The 24,465-nt window shown below is 45.2% G+C and overlaps 2 protein-coding genes across 6 annotated transcripts in view; one reads left to right on the top strand and one right to left on the bottom strand.

The window, feature by feature from the left end:
- The window catches only part of LOC123520305 (ankyrin repeat and KH domain-containing protein mask-like), a 228,090-nt gene that overhangs the window by 56,088 nt on the left and 147,537 nt on the right, over window positions 1–24,465 (top strand). The window contains exon 1 of one of the 5 annotated variants that reach the window (XM_045282503.1): window positions 16,753–16,839. The exons of the other annotated variants lie outside the window; for them this stretch is intronic. The gene's annotated coding sequence lies outside the window, so the exon portion shown is untranslated. Of the gene's footprint in view, window positions 1–16,752; window positions 16,840–24,465 lie in introns of those variants that run through there. 5 annotated transcript variants of the gene reach the window in all.
- On the bottom strand, window positions 220–1,826 carry LOC123519710. The gene is made up of 2 exons (XM_045281212.1): window positions 574–1,826; window positions 220–457 (listed from the first exon to the last, which is right to left on the bottom strand). The coding sequence occupies exons 1-2, from the start codon at window positions 1,824–1,826 to the stop codon at window positions 220–222; spliced, it is 1,491 nt and encodes a 496-aa protein (XP_045137147.1).

Raw genomic sequence — 24,465 nt, 5'->3', positions numbered from 1 at the left:
AGCTGGCGCAGGAGATCGTCTATATACACATTCCACAGGACTGGGCCAAGCACTGAGCCCTGTGGAACTGACGCTCCTATATTGGTGGGTGATGAGGTCCGCCCATTGACGACGGTTCGAAGTGTCCTTCCTTGGAGGTAATCCTCGAGTAGCTTCAGGAGACCGCCGTCGATGCCCTTGGCTTGGAGCTTAGTCAGAAGACCCGCATGCCACACTCGGTCATAAGCCCCCCGCGATATCAAGGGCCACTACGAGCGTGTCCAGGCCTTCGTCAAGGGTGTCCTGCCATTCCTGGGAGAGTAGGAGAAGGAGATCGGAAGTAGATCGACCTGGCCGAAACCCGAACTGGTGGGGTGAGAGAAGCTGGTGTTCATCCAGGTGCTGCCATATGACGGCTGCCACCAGTTTTTCGAACACCTTACCCATCACAGACAGCAGGGAGATGGGTCGGTAGTGCCTTGGGTCAGACTTGGACCCTTTTTTATGCACAGGGACCACGTATGCCTCCTTCCAGGATGCTGGCCACTTTTTTTCTGCCAGGCAGGCAGAAAAATAGCAGCAAGAGGCACTGACAGTTCCTGGCACATTGTTTCAGCACCCGGGGCTGATTCCGTCTGGGCCCGTGGCTTTCCCTGCGTCCAGTTGCCCGAGTGCTTTTCCACCAGCTCCGTGGTGATGGGTATTGAGGTGATGGTGTGCGCTGTCTCCCGGGGTAGCACTGGAGGGGGGCGTGTGGGGCACTCAACCTGCATTTTTTCTGCAAATAATTTTGCCAGGAGTGCAGCCTTGTCATCACTGCTTGAGGCAGTGGTTCCGTCCTGCCTGGTGAGGGGCACGCTCTCCTGCCGCATCACACCCTGCCTCTCCTTGACCAGTGTCCACCACGTCTTATCTCCAACTCCTGGGCCTGTGAGCTTTCTCCTGAGGTCTTGCTCCCAGTGTTTCCTCGCCCACTTGGAGGTGTCAGTCATTCTCTTACAAGCAGCTCGGTGCATGGTGAGGTTGTGTTGTGACGGGCGCTGCTTGTATCTCCTCCATGCTGCATACTTGGCTTCGGCAGCTATCTGACAGCGGAAGCCAAACCATTGGGGGTTTGTGGCCTTGGCGAGGTATGTGCGGTGAGGGACGTGGCGGTCCTGTAGTGTGGCCAGGATTGAGGTGAGAGCGTTAGTCATCTCCTCCGCGTCTCCCGTGAGCACCGTCTGCCAGTCTGTGGCTGTCAGTGCGCCCCTCATGTCACGCCAGCTAGCTTGCTCCCATAGCCAGATGGTTCGAGGTGCAGCTTTTTCCCTCGCCACATGTAGCTGGATCTTCGTCAGTACGGCGTGGTGGTCCGAACTACCCACTTTATCCAGCTGCTGACACAATATTCTTTCTTCCGGGAGGTCTGATAATACTGGGTCGAGCAGGCCTCCTCTTTCGTGGGTCTGAAATGTGACGTGGTTGGTGAGGCCGGACACTGTCACTAAGTTGTTGTAAGCTTGCTGCTCGAGATGGAAATTTAGATCTCCCACGATGAGGACGTTCTTGCAGCCGTGGCGTTGGAGCAAGTTGTCCATCTCCTCCGCCAGGAAGTCAAGCGAGAATCGGCCTTGCCTGGGGGGGCGATATAGTACACAGAGCAGCAAGCCACTGTTGTCAGTCAGCACTATTCGGAAGAAAAGTGCTTCCATTTGCTGAGGAAGGTCTACTGACAGTTCCTGGGTCTGGAGGCCATTTTTAAAGCAAACAGCCACACCTCCACCTGCCCTGCCGATACGATCCTTCCTCACCCACTTCGTGTAGCCTTTTATTTTGCCAAATGACGGCTCCACAGTGTCACTCATCCACGTTTCGCTCACCGCCACAATATCGGCTTTTGTCGTAGTACAAAGTTGTGGGAGAGATCAGCAATGTTGCTGAAGCCCTCTCACGTTGGCAGAGACAACCGTGAGGAGAGGGGAGTGGCCGACGTTTCTTGGTGCTGGCGGGTTGCTGTTATGGCGAGGAGTGCTGTTAGTATTCGCTCTCCCAAGGGGCCGAGGTCCATCCCCGCTGGGACCTCGGCTGCTCCTCCCATTGCCTGTGTTGCCATCCGGAGTCACCACGAAAGGGCGCTGGGGTTGGGGGTGTGGGGCGTACCCGTTTCTCCTCCCTTCAGCCAAGACCCTTCTCAGGATGGCTTCCTGTCTGGCGTCTGCTATCCGTGAGAAGCATTCTTCCCTCGAGTGTCCTGGGCGCAGGCAGTACTCACAGCCTCTTCGGCCCCGGGGAGGAGGGGGGTGGCGAGGCCTAGGTAGGGGGGCATTTTGAGCAGCAGGTGGGGTCATTCTCGCTCCTCTACCCGTGTGGCTCTTTTTCGCTTGTCTCTTCCTTCCACCTGAATTATTAGTGGAGTTTCTTGCTGCTGCCTGGTTGTTGTGTTGAGCGGGAGGCGTAGATGGCGAGGCAGTAGTCGAGGTGGAGCTCTCTCTCTCTCTCTCTCTCTCTCTCTCTCTCTCTCTCTCTCATCCCAGTAAGGCCAGATCGAGAAGTGTGAATTTGGGGTTAGTGTGAAGTGGTGGTTGAAGGGACGTGTGGGAAGGAGGCAAGGAGGCAGGAGGCTGGAGGAGGCCCGGACACAGACGGTAGACGCGAGAGAAAGGCTGTGTCGTGGAAGGGCCTGTGTTCTAACTCTCTAGGGGCTCCTGTGACTGCTCCTTGTGTGGTTGCGGCTGCCTGGTGGGGTCGAAACGTGGAGAGAAGACGTAAGAGAAAAAAAAGGAAAGGAAAAAGGAAGCTCGGAAGAGTTGTAAATAAGAGAATGTGATGAAATTGAAGATTAGTGGTGATGGTTTTGTGTTGAGGGATTATTGTTGATGTGTATTTTCTATGTAGAGTTATATGTTTGCTGTCTGCAGGTGTTAAGTTAAGAAATCATTACTCTATTTTTCACTTATTATTGTCGTACTAACTCCATCGTACTCCTTCTCCACCTCGTTGTTTTTTTCTCCCTTTTCCTTCTCCCCCTCTTCCTCCTCCTCCTCCTCCTAACACAATTATCTTAAAGAAGGTTCTCCGGTCAGTTTGAATAATGCAAGGAAATCCACGTGCAGCTTCCATCTGTGTCGTCGTCGTGGTGTCGTGGTGTCTCGTGGTATGGTGGTGTGATGGTGTCAGCCTCTGTGGTCACCTGTGCAACATGTAGGGGATGCAACTTTACTCCACACACACACACACGCACACACACACACACACACACACACACACACACACACACACACACACACACACACACACACACACACACACACACACACACACGATACAATTATCTTTCCTCTCTCTCTCTCTCTCTCTCTCTCTCTCTCTCTCTCTCTCTCTCTCTCTCTCTCTCTCTCTCTCTCTCTCTCTCTCTCTCTCTCTCTCTCTCTCTCTCTCTCTCTCTCTCTCTCTCTCTCTCTCTCTCTCTCTCTCTCTCTCTCTCTCTCTCTCTCTCTCTCTCTCTCTCTCTCTCTCTCTCTCTCTCTCTCTCTCTCTCTCTCTCTCTCTCTCTCTCTCTCTCTCTCTCTCTCTCTCTCTCTCTCTCTCTCTCTCTCTCTCTCTCTCTCTCTCTCTCTCTCTCTCTCTCTCTCTCTCTCTCTCTCTCTCTCTCTCTCTCTCTCTCTCTCTCTCTCTCTCTCTCTCTCTCTCTCTCTCTCCTCTCTCTCTCTCTCTCTCTCTCTCTCTCTCTCATCTATTAGTAGTCCCTTTCCGCACCCTTCTCTCTCTCTCTCTCTCTCTCCCTCTCTCCTCCTGTCTCCTTCCACTCCTCCTTTCCTCGTCTCCCCTCTCATTGGATATTTTAACATTTTTCCCCCATCCACCCACTAGCCAGATAGCCAGCCAGTCCGCCACACGCTTCCCATTGTGTTCCTCGATCGTTCCTCCCCCTCTAGCTCTGAACATAACTCGCCGCTCCCCTGCGTACAGTTTAGTATCTTTTTCACCGCCATACATGCACATTAGGCGACGGAGGAGGAAAGGAAACAATTGGTCTGCCCTCCTATTACTGGTACAAGACGCAGCAGGGAAAGGGATGAGCGTTGCGTTAAGAAAGATACATAAAGGGAAGGAGAGAGAAAGTATTGGGTTATTTACATTTTGTCAAGAGCTAGTTAGGAGGTTGTTCTTATTTTCTCTTCCTTTTTTTTTCCTTTTTTTTTTTTTTTGAGGAGGAATATTTTAACAGGGAGATTCAGGACCAGTGGTGATGTTTAGCCTCGAAATGATGCCTCCCTCGTAGGTGTCCCGCAGTAGTTGAATTAGTCTGTAGTTGAGTGACCCGCCGCTCTCTGTTTACCTTATTTCCTCTTCCTGGCGTCCTGTGGTGTACTGGTATTCTGTCAGTTCCCTTCATGTTTTGTTGTTAGTCTTTTCAGTACCAGGACGCGTTTTCAGTTCTCTTCTGGTTACTATTTTGGCGATTTTGTACAGCTTCAGAAATATATGTTGGGATTAGAATAGTGAAAACTCTGCCCATTAATCTTCTGACCTCCATAGAGCCTTCCTAATGCAAATAAAACCGTCTAATAGTACCCAAAAAAATCAAGGTAAAAATGCGTCGCAGTATTGAAGGGGCTAGACGAAGGAGAAAAAGAAAGGTATGGAATGGAAAAATAATAAGTTTAATGTCAGCAAATCAGACTGACGGGAAACATAAACGCAGTGGAATGAAAATTTACTTGACATCTCACCACTGCTTTATTGACTAGCGCGACAAGGAAGGAGGAACACTGAGTCCACTCGTATACAATATTAGTCCATCTTCTAGCCCAGGCTTTAGGATTCCTCGCTTGGCAATCCAGTAAGTTGAATCCGCGGTGGGGCACGACAAGTTCCCTTCCCCTCATTGCTCAATGGTGATGTTGTGTCCTTAGTGAGAGGGAGTCAAGCTCGCAGTGATGTTTTCCGTGAGTCTTTTAAGAATGGTATGTGAAATATGCTGAGTGAGGCACACTTAGGAGCAGGAATGTCTAAATGTGGGTGTTTCCAAATGAGGCACTGACACACACACACACACACACACACACACACACACACACACACACACACACACACACACACACACACACACACACACACAAGCCAGAGGACCGGGGTTCGATTCTCCGGCCGGGTGGAGATATTTGGGTGTCTCCTTTCACGTGTAGCCCCTGTTCACCTAGCAGTGAGTAGGTACGGGATGTAAATCGAGGAGTTGTGACCTTGTTGTCCCGGTATGTGGTGTGTGCCTGGACTCAGGCCTATCCGAAGATCGGAAATAATAAGCTCTGAGCTCGTTCCGTAGGGTAACGTCTGGCTGTCTTGTCAGAGACTGCAGCAGATCAAACAGTGAAACACACACACACTCAAGGATTCTCAGGGTACATTGTCAAGGTTCTGTGTGATGCGAAGTTGTCGAAAATATTACAAATATGAGTATTGCTTAATGAAAACCTTCACGTTGATTACCACACCCACGAGGCCACGCCAATAGCTACATGAGAACACAACTACCTGGCCCCATCACTCATCTCTAAGGGGCTACACATACACGAGCTGGTGCCGCAGGAACCATCAATGAGGGTTCAGAAATTCGACAGATATTTTTATTTGCCAAACAAATATCAAAAGCTTGTCAGTCATCATCATCATCATCATCATCATCATCATCATCATCATCATCATCATCACCATCATCATCATCATCATCATCATTATCATCATCATCATTATCATCATCATCATCATCATCATCTTTATAATCTAAAAGCACCACCACAACCACCACCACCAACAACACGTGCTAATTTCCACCTTTTCTGTAGTTCTTATCCTCTTCCTCCTCTTCCTTTTCCTCCTCTTCCTCCTCTAGCCTCTCGTCCTCCTGCCATGCTTTCCCTTCCGTGTAACCCTCTCATCCACCACCACCACCACCTCCACCACCACCACCGTGCTGACCTACCTACCTTTATCTCTCGCTGTGTCGCATTCTTCTGTCACTCTGCCTTCCCCGGCCATCCTTGTCTCACCCCCTCTCTTCCTGCCCGCCCTTGCCACTCGTCCCTCCCCCTTCCTGCCCTCTCGTCTCCAGAATTAGTAATGTGTTGACCTTTAGCACCAGCAACTCTGCAGGGTTGGCCCTCACGCAGGCGAAGAGGAGCATCGATTGGTGAAGGGAAAGGTCAAGAGGGAGATGCTGAAGGAGTGAGAGAGAGAGAGAGAGAGAGAGAGAGAGAGAGAGAGAGAGAGAGAGAGGAGAGGGAGAAGTATAGGGTACGGTGCGTGAAAGAAAGTTGTAAGTGTTAATGAGAAAGATGAAACCACAGTGGGAAGCTTAATTGAATCAAACTTAGAGCATCTCCAGTGAAGTATTCTGGTCGTTCAGTTGTCATTAGAAGGTTGTGAGTTGAATATACTGAAACTTAAATGGGAATATCCTAAAATTCAAGTAAAAATATGCCTTTCCTGTGGTTTTCGCGGCCACCTTAGCCACTTGGCTCTCAAATTCGTACTCTAGGAAAATAGTTGAGCAGAAATTGCAAACATTGATTGGATTGAAGCCTGCTAGTCAAACAGAGAATGAAAATGTGAGTGTGCAAATGTTGACATGCATTGCACAAGGATTTTTATTTATTACTTTTGTGTGTGTGTGAGAGAGAGAGAGAGAGAGAGAGAGAGAGAGAGAGAGAGAGAGAGAGAGAGAGAGAGAGAGAGAGAAAATCGTAGAAAGCCAGGCACTGAAAGGGGGGACTCAATGAAATTCGAAACAGAGGCGTGAGGGATGAAACACGCAGACACCAGAACACCATGACTTTAATGCTGTTTCCCTCGTGTCGCCTCCTCCGTCACCTACAGCCGTATGAGAAAACTTGGACGACAGTACTGGGTGGGGAATGAAGCAGAGTACTAGAAGAAGGTGAATAGAGAAGGCAAGGAGTAAGATAACATGGAAAGATTAGAGAAACAAGGAGGAAAGAAAAACTGCGGAGGAGGAAATGTGGGAATGGAATAGAAAGATCAGGTGTTGGAGGAGAGTGGTGGGTGGAGGGTGGAATAGAGGAAGACTTGAAGGGGAAAAATGTTCGGGAGGGAAAGGAAAGACAAGGATTTTAGTGAGAAAGGGAGATGTATTGGCTAGAGGACTGGTAGCTAAATGGGTTTTTTTTTTTTGTTACCCTTGGCTAGGTTTTCTCCTCTTACATAAAAATAAAGGTCACGATTGAGGGAAGGAAAGATTTGTTTATCTGTATACCTGTTTACTTACCTGAGTTGTCATCTGTGTGTCTAATAGTCTACCTTAACCCTTTGAGCACCATGACACGTTGCCATATTCATTCTGCTTAATAATTTGGTGATTTTATACAGCTTCGGAAATTTATGTTTGGGATTAAAATAGTGAAGACTGTGGCCATTAATCTTCTGACCACCATAGACCCTTCCTAATGTCGATAAAATGGTCTAAATCGTACACAAATCTCAAGGTAAAAATGTGTTCAAGTAATGAAGGGGTTAATATTCTCTCTCTTCCTTCCTTTCTGTCTCCCTTTCCTTCCCTTTCTTCGTGTTTCCTTTCTTGACTTCTTTTTCTCCTCACTCCCTGTTTTTTCTTCAATTTCCTACTTTTTCTCTCCAAATTTATGTCTTTCCTACTTTTCTTCATCAATTTCTTTTCTTCAATTACTTTTTACTTTTTCTCGACTTGTCTCCATTTTTATTGTTTTTTTGTTATCTCTTCTTTTCTTATCTTTTCTTGTCTTCTTTCTTCACTTCTTCACTTGCACCGTTCCTTACTATATAATTTAGTCTCTCTCTCTCTCTCTCTCTCTCTCTCTCTCTCTCTCTCTCTCTCTCTCTCTCTCTCTCTCTCTCTCTCTCTCTCTCTCTCTCTCTCTCTCTCTCTCTCTCTCTCTCTCTCTCTCTCTCTTTCTATTTTACTTCATTGCACACTCCTTCTTCCTTCACTTCCTTCCTTACTTCCTTTCTCTCCGTCTTTCTCTACTAACCTTCCTCTCTCTCTCACCTTTACCTTTCGTCCTACTTTCCTACTTCCTTCCTGTACGTACTACTAACCTACCTTTACTAACCCTCTTCCCTACTTCCTTCACCCTCACCCTCACCCATCCTACCTTCCTATTGCCCTTTCCTTTCCTTCTAACCACGTTCCAGTACCTCTTTTTCTTTCCTTCCTTCTTATTGTCCCTTTCCTTTTGTTTTTTCTTCATATACGTTGTTTGTTGTCATCCTTCCTTCTTCCGACCCTCAAGCCACGTTCCAGTACCTTTCTATCTACTGCCTTCCTTATCGTCGCTTTCCTTTGTTTTCCTTCATATACGTGGTGTTTTTGTCACCCTTCCTCTTTCCTTCCCGCTGTCATTCGTCTTTCCTTCAAGCCACGTACTGTCCTCCCTGTGTTTTGTCCCTCGAGCGTGTCATGATGGGCGTCACTCCACAACACACACCAGGACAAATATTGGATCTTCTGTGGCTGAGTGTTGCATGACCTACTGCACTTTGCCACCCTCTGTCCACCCCCCCCCCACTGTCCCTGCCCTCCATTACGCCTCCAGCAGTAACATGGGTAGCATTTAGTGATAATAGGTAGTAGTAATGATAGCCGCAGTTGTGTTTAGAGCCTACACAGACATTAGGTGCTATGAGGGATGACTGCGCAAGGTGATTTTGGTGACCTTGCTAGCTATGTTTGGGGTGTGCTGAGATTAGCTAGATTAATGTCATTCCGCCTCCTCTCTCTCTCTCTCTCTCTCTCTCTCTCTCTCTCTCTCTCTCTCTCTCTCTCTCTCTCTCTCTCTCTCTCTCTCTCTCTCTCTCTCTCTCTCTCTCTCTCTCTCTCTCTCTCTCTCTCTCTCTCTCTCTCTCTCTCTCTCTCTCTCTCTCTCCTCCTCCTCTCTCCTCCTCTTCCTCCTCCTCCTACTCCTCCTCCTCCTCCTCCTCCTCCTCCTCCTCCTCCTCCTCCTCCTCCTCCTCCTCCTCCTCCTCCTCCTCCTCCTCCTCCTCCTCTTCATTATCGTCATCATTATCCTCTTCTTTTCTTCCATTTTTATCTACTCATGATTTGTTCCTCATTTTTTACGTCCTCCGTTTTATTTTTTCTTATTTCAGCCCCTTTTTCTCTTCTGCTGTTACCTGACCTAACATAACCTAGCGTGACTAAACTCCACTATTCGTATCCAGCCTTACTTTGTCTAACCTTATCTAACCTAACCTGACTGAAACTTAACTTTGTCATCAGTCCTAACTACAACATATTCTTATTTCGTTCACTCTCTTATACAGGCAATAATTAAACTTTCCTTCATTTCAACAATTTTAAACGCAAGATTCCTCTTCCCACGATACAGTATGCGTGAAAATCAATAAAACTCGAATTCACTAATGACAACATGCTCTAACCAAACCTAGCATTTCTTATAGCCCACACAGCCTTATTTTATCCTAACCTAACTTGACTTAACCAACCCCAACCCAACACCACACACCTCCAAGACACTTAGGACCATATTCAGAAACAGTTCATCTTTGCACCTCCACTGTTGCAAAATGCTCCTGTTTAAATGACACAAGTTTCAATGGCGTTTTTATGCTTCTAATGACAAACGAACAAGACTATTACACACTTCACAGGAGAAACACCATCAGAAACCTAGCTTGTCATCTCTGTGGCCTTTGAAATAGTTCAGCGCTGCACCTCCACTGTTGCAAAAGGCTCCTGTTTTAATGACACAAGTTTTCAAGAGCGTTTTTTATGCTCCTAATGACAAACGAACAAGGTTACTACACATTTCACAGGAGAAACACCATCAGAAGTCCAGCTTGTCATCTCTGTGGCCTTTGAAACAGTTCAGCGCTGGACCTCCACTGTTTCAAGAGGCTCCTGTTTAAATGACAAGTTTTTAATGCCGGTTTTATGTTTCTAATGACAAACGAACAAGATTACTACACACTTCACAGGAGAAACACCATCAGAAGTCCAGCTTGTCATCTATGTGGCCTTTGAAAAATAGTCATGGTGAGAGAGCGGAGTGTTTCAGAATTCCGCCCAGTTTCTCGTGTTGCTAATCCTCAAATCATCCCTCTACCCCGCTACCACCTCTTACATCATCCACCTAACAACCAGGAGTAATTATAGATAGAACAGAGATTGCCAGTCTGTCACCACTACCACCACTACCACCAGCACCACCTGCAAGGGACACGTGGCGCTCACCTGGCTTGGATTGACAGGTGCACAGCGGGAGTCGTGTCTTGTGGTGTGGTGAAGGTATTAGTGTTGGGAAGCGATTGCCTCTGACCCTGAGCTGACGAGAGGAGGAGGAGGAATAAAAGGACTGGTGAAGAAATGTAAAGATGAAGGTGAAGAAAGGATGAGGAAGAAAAATGGTTAAGGAAGAAAGATGTAGGAAAAGAGAGAAGATGGAGAAGGAAGAGGAGGAGTAGAAGGAAGAAAAGGGAGCGTGGTTTAAGGTGAAGGAAGAAAGATGATGAAGAAGGAAGGAAAAAGGAGTGGTGAAAGAAGGAAGATAATGAAGAAGAAAACAGAAAGAGGAAGAAAAAGGAAGAATGAAGGAAGGAAATAAAAAAAAGACAGAGGAAAAGAATACTGGTGAGAGAAGTAAGCGATAAAGAAGAAAATAAAAGGAGGAGGTGGAGGAGGAGCTGAAAGAAAGTAAAAGGAAAATGTGAAGGACGAAGAAGAAAAGAAGAAGAAAAGAAGAAGAACGAGAAAAAGGAATACAAGAAAAGAAGGAGGAGTAGGTGAAGACAGGAAGAAGGAGGAGGAGGAGGAGGAGGAGAGGCTAAGAAAGAATGACATTAATCTTTATCATTGGAATGTACTCTCTCTCTCTCTCTCTCTCTCTCTCTCTCTCTCTCTCTCTCTCTCTCTCTCTCTCTCTCTCTCTCTCTCTCTCTCTCTCTCTCTCTCGCTTTCTTGATTATATTTTGATGTATTCTGTATAATAACTTTTTTTCTTTCTTTATTTACGTATTTACTTTTAATTTTCTTGTGTTTGTTGTTCGCTTTTTTTTCTCCTCCTTTCTGATAAATCTGTTGTGTTTTTTTATCATCTGTTTTGTTTATTTGTTTGTTTTGCCTGCTAATAGGAAGAGTGTTAGGCAGTGTGTGTGTGTGTGTGTGTGTGTGTGTGTGTGTGTGTGTGTGTGTGTGTGTGTGTGTGTGTGTGTGTGTGTGTGTAGGAAATTACTTCACTCTTTGTTGTTTTTTTCGTTGATTTCTTTCGATTCTTGATTGTTTCCCCCTCCAGATCAGTTTCCTTGCTCCCCTTTCTCTTTTTCTTTAATTCTCTCTCTCTCTCTCTCTCTCTCTCTCTCTCTCTCTCTCTCTCTCTCTCTCTCTCTCTCTCTCTCTCTCTCTCTCTCTCTCTCTCTCTCTCTCTCTCTCTCTCTCTCTCTCTCTCTCTCTCTCTCTCTCTCTCTCTCTCTCTCTCTCTCTCTCTCTCTCTCTCTCTCTCTCTCCCACATTCTTTTCCTCTTTACTTCAATCCCACATCACTTCAAACACCAATCTTAGTTCCATCTTTTCATCCTTCCTTATTTCTCTCACCCCTCTCTCACTAACTCCCTTTTCTTCCCTTTCTCCTTATTTCTCATTCCAAACCTACTCTCGAACACTCACCCTCCTTCTCCATTCTTTTCCTCCACGCACTTATTACGTATCCCAACATTCCTTTACTCTCTCAAACAGCACTTTACCTCTCTCCCACCTCCTCTAACTACACACTTTCCTTCGCTTCAGTAGTGTTGATAGAGCGATCTGCCGGTGGTGGGGTGGAGGGAGAGAGAGGGTTGGTGGCCTTGCTAGGTTGATTGTCGCTTCTCAGTTAGTCTCGGGTATATCGATTTATAGAACACTACCTGATGACGTAACATTGACACAAGGCTCCTTTCTTTTTCTGGGTTTGTGGTGGCCTCCGTGTTTCTGCTCGTACTGCTGTTATTCTTGTGTGTGTGTGTGTGTGTGTGTGTGTGTGTGTGTGTGTGTGTGTGTGTGTGTGTGTGTGTGCTGTTATGTTTTTTTATTGTGTTTTAATTCGTGTGTGTGTGTGTGTGTGTGTGTGTGTGTGTGTGTGTGTGTGTGTGTGTGTGTGTGTTTGGTAATGTAATAGGCAACAATTTTCGACGCCTTAAATCAATCAATCAACTCATCTATATTTATCTATCTATCTGTGTATTCTATTTACCTATCTACCTTTCATTGTCTCTATCTATCAATCTATTTCTATTTATCTATCCGTCAAAGTGTTTACGTATATATATGTATGCATTACGTGCGTTCTTCTTTCTATCTACCCATCTATCCACCATCCCACGCATCTACCCATCCCTCCACCTGTCTATCTATCTATCTATCTATCTATCCATCTATCTATCTATCCATCTATCTATCCATCCATCCACGCATCAACATATCAACCTAGATAGAAAGTTTATTGATCACAAATTAATATTCAACTCCTTCAGTACCATGACACGTTTCTATATTTGTTGTGCTTACTATTTGGTGATTTTATACAGCTTCAGAAACTTATGTGGGGATTAAAATAGTGAAGACTGTGGTCATTAAGCTTTCTGTCCTCCATAGACCCTTCCTAATGTAAATATAGTAGTCTAATCATACCCAAAACTCAAGGTAAAAAAAAAACATGCGTCACAGTACTGAAGGAGTTGAAAAAAAATAAATGGTCCTCAAAATCACATCCCTATGGTTATTGATTACAAAACTTACCCTTATCATAAGTAAAAGAAACACACTGAATTAATACTAAAAATATAAAAATACACCATGAAATCCAGGTCACCATCCACATTATTATCATTACAAGTAGGAAGACTGACCAATTCAAATACAATAAAACACACACACACACACACACACACACACATCTCAGCTAACCATTACATCTACCTCTCTCACACACCTCACCTGCGTTCCCCAGCACCTCACCTTCACAGTACACATCCAATCACCTTCCCAACTAACTCCCTTACCAGTGTTTCTCATCTCGCTGATTGCCACTTTTGTCTTTGTGGAATACCCTCTCCTATAATGTTAGTACTTCCTGTTTGATCTCGCGTGACTAGAGGCACTTGAATGATAGGAAATGCATAGAAAGAGGGAGGTGTTGGGAGGGATTCGATGCAGGTTTGAGCCACGGGGAGGGATGCGAGGCTGTGAAATGGTGATAAAAGAACAGAATGGTCTAGTGAAGGATAAAGAGAGGGAGAATTAAATGAGTAATAAGAAGGAAAGGTGCGAGGAGAATGGAGAAGTAAATAGGAACGGATTCAGAGAGAGAGAGAGAGAGAGAGAGAGAGAGAGAGAGAGAGAGAGAGAGAGAGGGGAGGTGGGAGAAGCAGGTGCCGCGTCTGCTAACCGGGTACAAGGTCGTCTGGCGTCCCTCTGGTCACCCCAATGTCGATTTTGTTGGGCAGCTATTTCTCTCTCTCTCTCTCTCTCTCTCTCTCTCTCTCTCTCTCTCTCTCTCTCAGTTTATCTGTTTTTTACGCTTTTTATTGTTATTTTTATTGTTTTTGTATGATTGTTGGCAAATTCATGGTCAAGAAAGTAACTACCTGTGCCTGTCTATCTGTCTGTCTGTCTATCTGTCTATCTGTCTGTCTGTCTGTCTGTCTGTCTACCTGTCTGTCTGTCTGTTTGCCTGTCTATCTGTCTGTCTGTCTGTCTGTTTGCTTATCTATTCTCTCTCTCTCTCTCTCTCTCTCTCTCTCTCTCTCTCTCTCTCTCTCTCTCTCTCTCTCTCTCTCTCTCTCTCTCTCTCTCTCTCTCTCTCTCTCTCTCTCTCTCTCTCTCTCTCTCTCTCTCTCTCTCTCTCTCTCTCTCTCTCTCTCTCTCTCTCTCTCACACACACACACACACACACACACACACACACACACACACACACACACACACACACACACACACACACACACACACACACATGACATTTTCAACATCAGGTAACTGAGCAAAAGATGGTGAATTTTTGAAGCTAGTTTAAGGTCACATTCCTTCCTTCCTCCTCCTCTTCCCCATCCTCTTCCACTCCTCTTCCTCCACCCAGAGTCACCACCGCAACTATCTCCACCACTACCGAAGTACAGGTGGTGAAGGAGGTGGAGGAGGTGGTGTGGTGGTGATGGTGATGGTGCGTGGTGGTGTGTGGTGGTGAAAAAGGACCTAACGTGGCTAATAGTGAAGTGATAAGTACAGTGACGTGAGGAGTGAGAGTTGTGGTGATGATAGTGGTGATGATGGTGATGGTGATGGTGGTGGTGGTGGTGGTGATGGTGGTGGTTAGTGTGTAGTGTGGAAAGAAATTGGTGGTGATATGTTTTTGTGAGGTTTTATTTGTTTTTTTCTTTATATTTGTTGGTGTTGCTGGTGTTGTTGTTGTTGTTGTTGTTGTTGTTGTTGATAGTATTAGTAATATTTGTAGTAGTAGTAGTAGTAGTAGTAGTAGTAGTAGTAGTAGTAGTAGTAGTAGTAGTAGTAGTAGTAGTAGTAGTAGTAGTAGTAGTGATAGTAGTAATAACAGCAGCAGTAGTAGTATTGATAATAGCAGTAATAGTAGTAGTAACAGTAGTAGTTGTAGTAGCAGTAGTAGTTGTAGTAGTAGTCGTAGTAGTGGCAACAGCAGCAACAGCAACAACAACAACAACAACAACAACAACAACAACAACAATTACAATTAATCCTTACATTACTCTAACCATTCCACAATCAACAACCTCTAACAATATTCAATTCTTGTATTACTTAAGTTAGAATAGGTTAGAATAGATTAGGTTACATTAAACTTTACACCACAACTCCTAGCTACTCTTACCAACCCATATTTATCAGCCTCCCGCAATAATCAGTGTGTAATGACCTCCGGCACACTAGAAGGCAGTGATGTTGGCTGGTGGCGGGACGTGACGCGTGAGAGGAGAGGCAGGGGGGATAGCGAAGAGTCAGTGACGGGACGAAAGGGCGGCGAGAAGGGAGACTGACTGGCTGAGGCAACAACGCAGGGATGGACTAAGGTCAAGAGAGTGCTTTGGGCCTTGATGATGTGGACATAAAGGGAGTTTGGAGAGGGAGGAAAGAGAGTGACGCAGAGTTGGAAAGAGTACAAGAGAAGAAGAAGAAGAGGAAAGAAGGGAGCTAACAGAGGTATAAAGAGGAAGAAGGGAATAAAAAGGGAAGGGAAGAGAAATGAATGAAGGAAATTAAACGCAGGAAGACTGAGAGAGAGGGAAGAGAACAAGGGGAAAATAAAGTTACACACGTAGGGGAAACACGGAAGATGATGCAAGGAAAGAAGAGAAGAGAGGTAGAAGAAGAAAAAAATAATACAGAAGAAGGAAGGAGGGAAAGGAACTCATGTAGAAGAAAGAGAACGGCGAAAGAGGAGGAGATCAGAAGAAAATATGAAGAAGGAGGAGAGAGAATGAAACAGATAGAGAAAGAGGAAAGGAGAAAGAGAAGTAACCGCGGAAGAGGGCATGGAGGATTAAAGAAGAAAGGTAGGTCAGAATAAGAAAGAGAAAGAAAACCTATCATTAATTTATTCAGACACTTAAATGTAGAGAAATTGTAAAATTGACATTGATTTTTACATAACACGAGTCTATTGAGTAAAAGAGAAGGAAGGAGATAAGGAGGAGAAGCGAAATGAATGTAAAAAAAAAAAAAGAAAAGTAGATAAATAAAGGCAGAAAGAAGACAAGGAAGAAATGGAGGAAAAATTGAAACTGGATGTAGAGATGAAAGAAAAAAAATAAATGTAATAAAAAAAAGAGGACAAGGAAGAAAATTGAGACCAGATGTAAAGGTGAAGGAAAAAAATGAATGTAATAAAAAAGAAAAAGAGGACAATGCAGAAATGGAAGGAAAATTTGGACCAGTATTAATGGAAAAAGTCAGGAAAAGGGATGAAAAGAAATACGTAGAGAGTTGTGAGGAAAAAGGAGGTGGATGAAAGCAGGTGATGGTGTTGGTGAAAAGATACAAAAGGGAAAGAAATAGAAAGCATGTTTTTTGGCACCAGTGATTAGAGGTGGTGGTGGTGGTGGTGGTGCTGGTGGTGGTAGGAAGAAGATACGTGTGTCAAGGAGGGAAAAGTTGTGATGAGGAGGAAGTATATACAAGTTTGATGTCGAATAAGTTTGCGAGGAGTCAAAAAATGTGTGTGTGTGTGTGTGTGTGTGTGTGTGTGTGTGTGTGTGTGTGTGTGTGTGTGTGTGTGTGTGTGTGTGTGTGTGTGTGTGTGTGTGTGTGTGTGTGTGTGTGTGTGTGTGTGTGTGTGTGTGTGTGTGTGTGTGTGTGTGTGTGCGTGCTTGCATTCGTGTTTGTTCGCATACCAACGTGCACCGCAAATATAAGAGTATCAGAAGCCAAACATAAACATGGTAATGAAGAGTTGACACACACACACACACACACACACACACACACACACACACACACACAGCAATAATCACCACACCCACCACATCAGCGGCAGTCGTGGCAACACAGCCCCGTCATACACAGAACTAAAGTGGTTGTCATATAAAGAACACAACTAAGGCACTAAGAGAACCAGTAGCCAAGCATGCGAGGACTTTAATCAGAGAACAGTGAACCATACATCGGTGCTTCCCTCGCTACTTCCTCTCGCGTCACCATGAAGACCTTTCACCCGGAGGAGCACAAGGCGGCCTCGGGGGGTGTGGGGCAGGCCGGGAAAGCTTCCACGACTGGCCGCTGCTATTACGAGGGCAGCCGACGAAGGGCCTCCCATCCGTCCCTTGAACGACGCCCGCGACAACAGCGACCCGCACGCAGGAGGGGTAAGTGTGTGTGTGTGTGTGTGTGTGTGTGTGTGTGTGTGTGTGTGTGTGTGTGTGTGTGTGTGTGTGTGTGTGTGTGTTTCTGAATGTTATTTCGTTTACATCATCGTTTTTTTTTTCTTCTCCTTGTTTGTCGTCGTATTTTCTCCGCTCCGGATCAAGTTAGTGTGCTTGGTTCAGTGAGTGATTAGTCCGGGTGAGCAGCGTCTCCGCAGTGGTGGCCGCTGAGTGGGGGGCAGCACGGCAGCCAAGGCCGCGGGTGGGCGTGTGGTATTTATTGCTATTCGAGTCATACGAGGCGCACACGGCGGATTACGGTGATAAGTTAGAGGATTCGCCAAGTAGAGCTGTAAAACTCGATCCATTTGAGGTCGTCTTCTGTACACTTGTAGGTCAGGCAGCTCATGCAAGGACACTGGGAAAGATAAACAGCAGCAATACTGAGGGAAAGAATTGTTAGATGTACAGCCGGCTTCCTACTTGATGAAGCAGTCTTCCTACACTTACTTGCACTTAGAGCGGCATGTCAACTCTCTCTCTGCACACTCAAGATCATATTCTGAAACACTTTTACCCGGACTTCCTCTTTCTTCAAAGCTGTTCATGTAATCGAAGTGACAAGGGTTTTTACGCTTCTAGTGACAGATCATTTAGACTACTACAATATAAACAGACGAAGCACTCTTGAGAACCCGACTAATCATCACTGTGGCCTCTGAAAATAGTCGTGGAGAAAGAGCAGAGCGTTTTTCTCAATACGAACTAATGTCACCAATCAGTTTCTCGTGCCACCACCTCGCTTTGCATTCCGTCTGAAGGTGACAGCACTCCCCCACACACACACGCAGCCGCCCCCACGACCCGGCAACACGAATACCGAAGCAGCTAACACACGATTTCTGTGAGCAATAAACAGTTGAGGGTAATAATGAATTCGCGTCCACATATTGTAGGAGAGCTCGTGTCATCATCGTGGTCGTGTTGCGTGACGGGGCGTGACATTCGAAAACCGGGTTCGTGTGACAGGCGCTTCAACGTAATCCGATTTGCGAGGAAAGAAATGGGCGAACATACCAGCTCAGGTGTATTAAGACGAGTTTTGGTCAGTGTGTGATAAATGTGGCTGAGAGAGAGAGAGAGAGAGAGAGAGAGAGAGAGAGAGAGAGAGAGAGAGAGAGAGAGAGAGAGAGAGAGAGAGAGAGAGAGAGAGAGAGAGAGAGAGAGAAAGTTACCCATCAAAATAATCTGTCAGTCTATCAAAAAACAAACGTATTCTCACTTATTTTTGTAGAATATTCTTACGAGATTTTGTCACTCGATTCTAGAAAGTCAAGACATGTCAGGTCACAACTTTAAAAAGAAAGAAAAAAAAAAAAAAGGAAAAGAAAAAGAGCGGGCGTCGTGGTCTGCATCAGGAGTCAGGAGTCAGCAGGGTGGTGGTGGTGGTGGTGATGGTGGTGGCGGCGGGAGGCAGGTCATGCAGGGGGTGGGTGGCTGCCTCGTGCATCACCAGGCAGGACCATTGTTGTTGCTGGTGCGTTACCGTGATTGTTGTTGTTGTGATTGCTTGGTGTGTTTTTACTGCCCTCTGTCATTCGGTTAGACACACACACACACACACACACACACACACACACACACACACACACACACACACACAGCAATCTTCAAGGTCATCTATTTTTATTTTATTCGAGTCACAACACCACAGCGAAGCACATTTAGGAAGCAGTGAGGTTCCGAATAAGGATAAACATCTTTGTAAGTGAAGGGGGAAGTGAAGGGAGTGCTTGTGTGTGTGTGTGTGTGTGTGTGTGTGTGTGTGTGTGTGTGTGTAAGGGAAGGGAATAGTAATTGAAAAGAGAAAGGAAAAAGAAAGGGAAAAAAGAGGAGAGAAAAGAAGAGAGAGAGAATAGAAAAGGAAACGAAAAGTAAAGGAAGGGAATGGGAAATGAAAAAAGAAAGAAAAAAAGAAAAAAAAGAAGAAAGAAAAGAAGATAGAGAGAATAGGAAAAGAAACGAAAAGAAATTAATATGATTTTGAAGGGAGAGTGTAAGAGAAGTAGTGAGGTAAGAGGTAAGTGGCAAGGAAGGGAATAGGAATAGGAGGAGAGAAAGAAAAAGGAGATAAGAGAGAAAAGAGAAACCTGCAATGCGTCTTATTTTGTATTTTCTTCTTAGTTCGTGTTCCTGGATGTTTGAGAGAGAGAGAGAGAGAGAGAGAGAGAGAGAGAGAGAGAGAGAGACAGAGTTCAGTGTGTGCTTCTCTCTCTCTCTCTCTCTCTCTCTCTCTCTCTCTCTCTCTCTCTCTCTCTCTCTCTCTCTCTCTCTCTTTTACCACTTATCTAACCCGCAACATCGACCAATATGTCTCTTCCTTTGCCTTTTTTTCCTTTCTTTTTCTCTCTAGTAGTCTAGTTGATCACACTGCAGCCATCTCGCTACAATTCCATATCCCGCCCTTTCTCTCCCTCTCCCTTTCCCTCTCCCTCTCCCTTTCCTCGCCCCTCCTCGTCCTCTTCGCCCCCCCGCCACGCGTCAGGCAACTCGGCGGGATGTTTGTGTCAGTTTGTGTCATTTCATAGGAGGAAGAAAAACACTTGAAACCTTTTTATTCCCGCTACTAAGCCCAAGGAAGGCTGGTCTTGCGTGTGGGGTTGGGTTTCTGTGTAAAAGATAAGATAGATATGATTTCTTTATAGTTTTACGCATTGAGGATAGTGAAGGGATGATAAATGTGATGGAAATGTGTGTTAATTTGCCGTCTTGAAAGTGAGATGTAATGGAATATGGTGAAATGTAATGGAAAGGGGAAAAAATGTTGTTAAAATGAGTTCTAAAATGTGGGTGTTCGTCGTGCGTGAGTGTGCGTGAAGGTAGTGAAATTTGTCGTTTTGAAAGTAAGATGTAATAGAAATATGGTCAAATGTAATGGAAAGGGGGAAAAATTTTATTAAGATGAGTTCTAACGTGTGAGTACTCGTCGTGCGTTTTCTGTCTTCACAACGGTGCACTTGTCATTCGTATATTTAACACCGACTAATTGGTTCAAGGGAAGAGGAAGAGCAACTGTACTTAACCCCTTCAATGCTGGACACATTATTTACCTTCAGATTTGTGTACGATTAGACCATTTCATTTATATAATAGGTGAGGTGAGGTGAGATTAGGTTAGCTTAGGTTAGGTTAGGTTAGGAAGGGTATATTGAAGTCAGAAGATTAATGGCCACAGTCTTCACTCTTTCAGTCCCACACGTAAGTTTCTGAAGCTGTATAAAATCACCATATAGTAAGCAGATTGAATATGGAAACGCGTCATGGTACTGAAGGTGCTAAGGTGGAATGTTGGTATTAGAATAGTGAAGACTCTGGCCATTAATCTTCTGACCTCCATAGACCCTTCCTAATGCAGATCAAACCGTCTAATCATACACAAAAATCAAGGTAAAAGTGTGTCTCAGTATTGAAGGACTTAAACCGTTAATAAGTGAATGAAAGCAGAGTCTTATTCTATTTCATTCTTTTACTGAATTCTTTGCCACAATAAATGAATAAATAAATTGATAAGATAATTTTTTTTTTTTTTTTAAGTGTGTTTGAATTTATGTGACAATGAAAACACGGAATCGAGAAACACACACACACACACACACACACACACACACACACACACACACACACACACACACACACACACACATATACACACACACGAAATGAACAAAAGGGCACGACCAGTTGCCTTGCATGAAAATCCAACATCCTCGTTGTGTTTCCGTGTTGCTTGAGGAGAAACACGCGTACGGCACTCAGCGGGAAGGAGTGTGTAGTGCGGCTCGTCACGCTCAGCTAACGTGAAGATGTTGGCACGAGAAATAAATAAACACGATATAAGCAAATACAACAAAAACAACAAAAGCAACAAAAAAAACACCAACAATCTTACTAGTGGCAGCTGACTAAACGAGAGAGAGAGAGAGAGAGAGAGAGAGAGAGAGAGAGAGAGAGAGAGAGAGAGAGAGAGAGAGAGAGAGAGAGAGAGAGAGAGAGAGAGATGGGGTGGGGAAGGCAATGGATATGAATAAACAGATGAAACAAATAAAAATGCTCACCTGCCGCTCCCCTAAATGTCGAGATGAAAAGCATTCCAATTTAGCCTCTATCCGATAACGCAGATTCCGTATAGATGGAAATTTCAGAGAGAGAGAGAGAGAGAGAGAGAGAGAGAGAGAGAGAGAGAGAGAGAGAGAGAGAAACAATATCCGTCCGACCTATGTGTCCTGCGGTGGGGCGAAATCGGGTATGGAAAAGACAACCATTGCTTTGTGTGTGTGTGTGTGTGTGTGTGTGTGTGTGTGTGTGTGTGTGTGTGTGTGTGTGTGTGTGTGTGTGTGTGTGTGTGTGTGTGTGTGTGTGTTTACTTTTCTCTGGTAAACTCTGGAACTCCCTGCCTGCTTCTGTATTTCTATCCTCCTATGACTTGACTTCTTTTAAGAGGGACGTTTGAAGACATTTGTCTTGAATATTGGCTAATTCTTTACCAATCTTTAAGGGAACTGGCATTTTAAGTCGGCCTTTTTTTAATATTTTGTTGCCCTTGGCTGGTTTCCCTCTTGCTTAAAAAATGTGTGTGTGTGTGTGTGTGTGTGTGTGTGTGTGTGTGTGTGTGTGTGTGTGTGTGTGTGTGTGTGTGTGAATTCCACTATTCCTTTCAATCGCCTGTCCTTAGTTTTATCAACTCATGTTTCCCTTCTTCTTTTTTCTTCATTTTCGTCTGTTATATTTTTTCTGTCGTTCATTTGCCATTCTGACGTTCATCCATTCCTAATCTTACTCATGCAATTTCGTCATCGCTGTCATCCTCGTCTTCCTTAGCCTCCTCCTCCTCCTCCTCCTCCTCCTCCTCCTCCTCCTCCTTCTGATCCTTCTGATCCTTCTCCTCCTCCTCCTCCTTCTGATCCTTCTCCTCCCTTCTCATCTCGTAACATTCATCCCTGTAATCACAATCTAATCAATCATCTCTTGGGTGCCCCATCTCTCTACCCCGGCGCGCCTAGACAGCATCTATGCAACGCCTGGATCTGCCTTATCGTCACTTGTAGGAGGCAGTTTCCAGCACGTTGGGTAGTTCCATTCAGAGCAGCGCAGAGCATCAACCTTCTCAATACTCCTAGCCTTACTGAGACAACCGTTAATGCTCTCTCTCTCTCTCTCTCTCTCTCTCTCTCTCTCTCTCTCTCTCTCTCTCTCTCTCTCTCTCTCTCGTGCTCGTAAGGATAATCAGATTGAACCGTGAGCGTGTCTCTTCCTGTTTCGTCTCGTCTCGTCTCGTCTTGTCTCGGCTTGTTTTGTCTCGGCTTGTCTTGTCCTCCTTCCGTCTTGACTCCATGCGCGAAGCTTTTGATAAATAGATTGTACGGTGATACTCTTGTTGTTCTTAGTGGTGGTGGTGGTGGTGGTGGTTGTGGTGATGCTGTTATTGTTGTTATTGTTGGTTGTGGTAGTGGTGGTGGTAGTGGTGGTTGTGGTTCTTGTTTTTGTTCTTGTTCTTCTTTTCTTGTTCTTGTTCTTTTTTTCTTTTTCTCTTTTTCTTGTTCTTCTCCATTTTTTCATCATCATCATCATCATCGCCGGATCTTCTTCTTCTTCTTCTTCTTCTTCTACTTTTTCTTCTTCTTTTTCATCATCATCATCTTCTTTATAGTAGTAGTGGTGGTGGTGGTGGTGGTGGTGGTAGTGGTGGTAAGAATTGCCCATCCTAAGTGTTATTCTCTATGTCTCAGTGGCCGTAATAGCTGTAATGGTTGCCTCGGTGCGTGAGTCTCACATAGTATGGTAAAGTACTTTGCTAGAAGGAGAAGGAATGCCACTTGCTTCCCTTGACTCTTTGAAAACTATGACTGTGAAGAATTACATGGCAGGAACAGAGAGAGAGAGAGAGAGAGAGAGAGAGAGAGAGAGAGAGAGAGAGAGAGAGAGAGAGAGAGAGAGATGAGAAAAAGATTACTTCATCTCCCTCCTATCCTTCAAAAAACATGGCTTAAAAAAAATAATAAGATGGATTTAGCGATGACTGTCTCTACAAATGACGGGATTCACTGTAGCACCAATGCCTCGCTGGGACACCTGACAACTTCTCCCTTCCTTGACGAACTCTCTTGGGCAATTGTCCGTCTCATTCTTATTCATTTACAAAGAATCTGGAGGTTGTTGCTTTTAGGAGCTCTAGAGTAAGTGAGACCTTTTTCACATTCTCTCTCTCTCTCTCTCTCTCTCTCTCTCTCTCTCTCTCTCTCTCTCTCTCTCTCTCTCGCTCTATGTATACGTATATATATATTTTTTTTCAAACATATACATCAACTTCAGTATATCCAGTAATGTTCATAAGCTTTTTTTTTTTTTTTGCTTAAACAAACGAAAGATAAAACATTTGCAAGAGAAGATTAAGCTCAACCAACACAGTCATCCAGGAAAGAAAGGGAAAAAGAAAGAGAAGAAAATGAAAAATAGAAAAAAATAAGAGAAAATTGCGGATAAAGGATGACGTGGGTGTGCTTTACAAGGTGTGGGTGTGAGAGGGGGAGGGGAGGAGGACCCATGCATTAGCCGGTCAGGTGGCGTGGGGCGGCAGGTAAAAAGGGGGGGAGGGCGGCAGGTAAGGTGGGGGAGGGCGGCAGGTGGGGTAATAGGTGGTGGGAGGAGGAAGAGTGAAGGTGGCAGCGTGACCCATAATCCTCAGCGCTGTAAGGTGGTAATTTGTCTAGGCCTATGAAGGATTGGGTGTGGGTGCCGCCTGCCTCATGAGTCTCAGTAAGTAGCGTGACCACTCTCCCTCCCTCCCTCCTTCCTTCCCTCTCTCCCTCCTTTCCCTTCCTCCCTCCTTCCCTCCCTCTCTCCCTCCTTCTTTCCCTCCCTCCTTCCTTCCGTCCCTCTCTCCCTCCTGGTATCCTTTCCTTTCCTTCTCTCCTTTTTTTCCTTCCCTCTCCCTCTCTCTCCTTCCTTCCTTCCCTCTCCCTCATTCTCCCTCCTTCCCTCCCTCCCTCCCTCCCTCCTGGTATCCTTCCCTCGTACCTTCTCTCCCTTTTTATCTTTCCCTCACCCCTCTCTCCAACCTTCCCTCCTTCCATCCCTTCATTCTCCTCTCTGTCCCTCCTTTCATCTCCCTCCTTCCTACCATCTCTATCCTTTATCCCCCTCTGTTATCATTCCCTCTCTTTCCCTCCCTTCCTCACTTTCATCACTTCCTCCCTTCCTCCCTCCCTCCCTCCCTCCTCATGGTGCAGTATAGTTCGTGGGTAAAAGGGAGGTAACCAGCAGCTGTCTTTCCTCCTTCTTGAAATATTGCTAGATAAAGAGACGGTGTGGAAACGAGTATGAGGTTGCAAGATGACACCTGTAAATAGTGCGTTTCCTTCACTACATGTCAGTCTGTCGTGTTGTGTTGCTGAGTGTCAGTTTACATTATAACTTTCTGAAGTGTATAAAAATTTTGTGTTCTTTCTTTTCTTTTTTTATGTGTACGTCATGGTGTTCTGTTATCATGTGTCAGTGTGCTAAATAGTGCTTTTCCTTCACTACATGTCAGTCTATCGTATTCTAATGTGTTATTGAGTGCTAGTTTACATT

The sequence above is a fragment of the Portunus trituberculatus genome, chromosome 46 (genome assembly GCF_017591435.1).
Source record: "Portunus trituberculatus isolate SZX2019 chromosome 46, ASM1759143v1, whole genome shotgun sequence".
Taxonomy (NCBI): Eukaryota; Metazoa; Arthropoda; class Malacostraca; order Decapoda; family Portunidae; genus Portunus; species Portunus trituberculatus.
The sequence above is the reverse complement of the archived record's forward strand: the minus strand, read 5'-3'. Positions and strand labels throughout refer to the sequence as shown.

What these genes read in the sequence shown, in the direction of transcription:
- LOC123519710 (XM_045281212.1), bottom strand. Translation starts at nt 1,826, where the DNA reads ATGAGTGACACTGTGGAGCCGTCATTTGGCAAAATAAAAGGCTACACG. An exon ending in GAAACAATGTGCCAGGAACT is followed by an intron (nt 458 to 573) that starts GTCAGTGCCTCT and finishes GTCTGACCCAAG; the next exon opens with GCACTACCGACCCATCTCCC.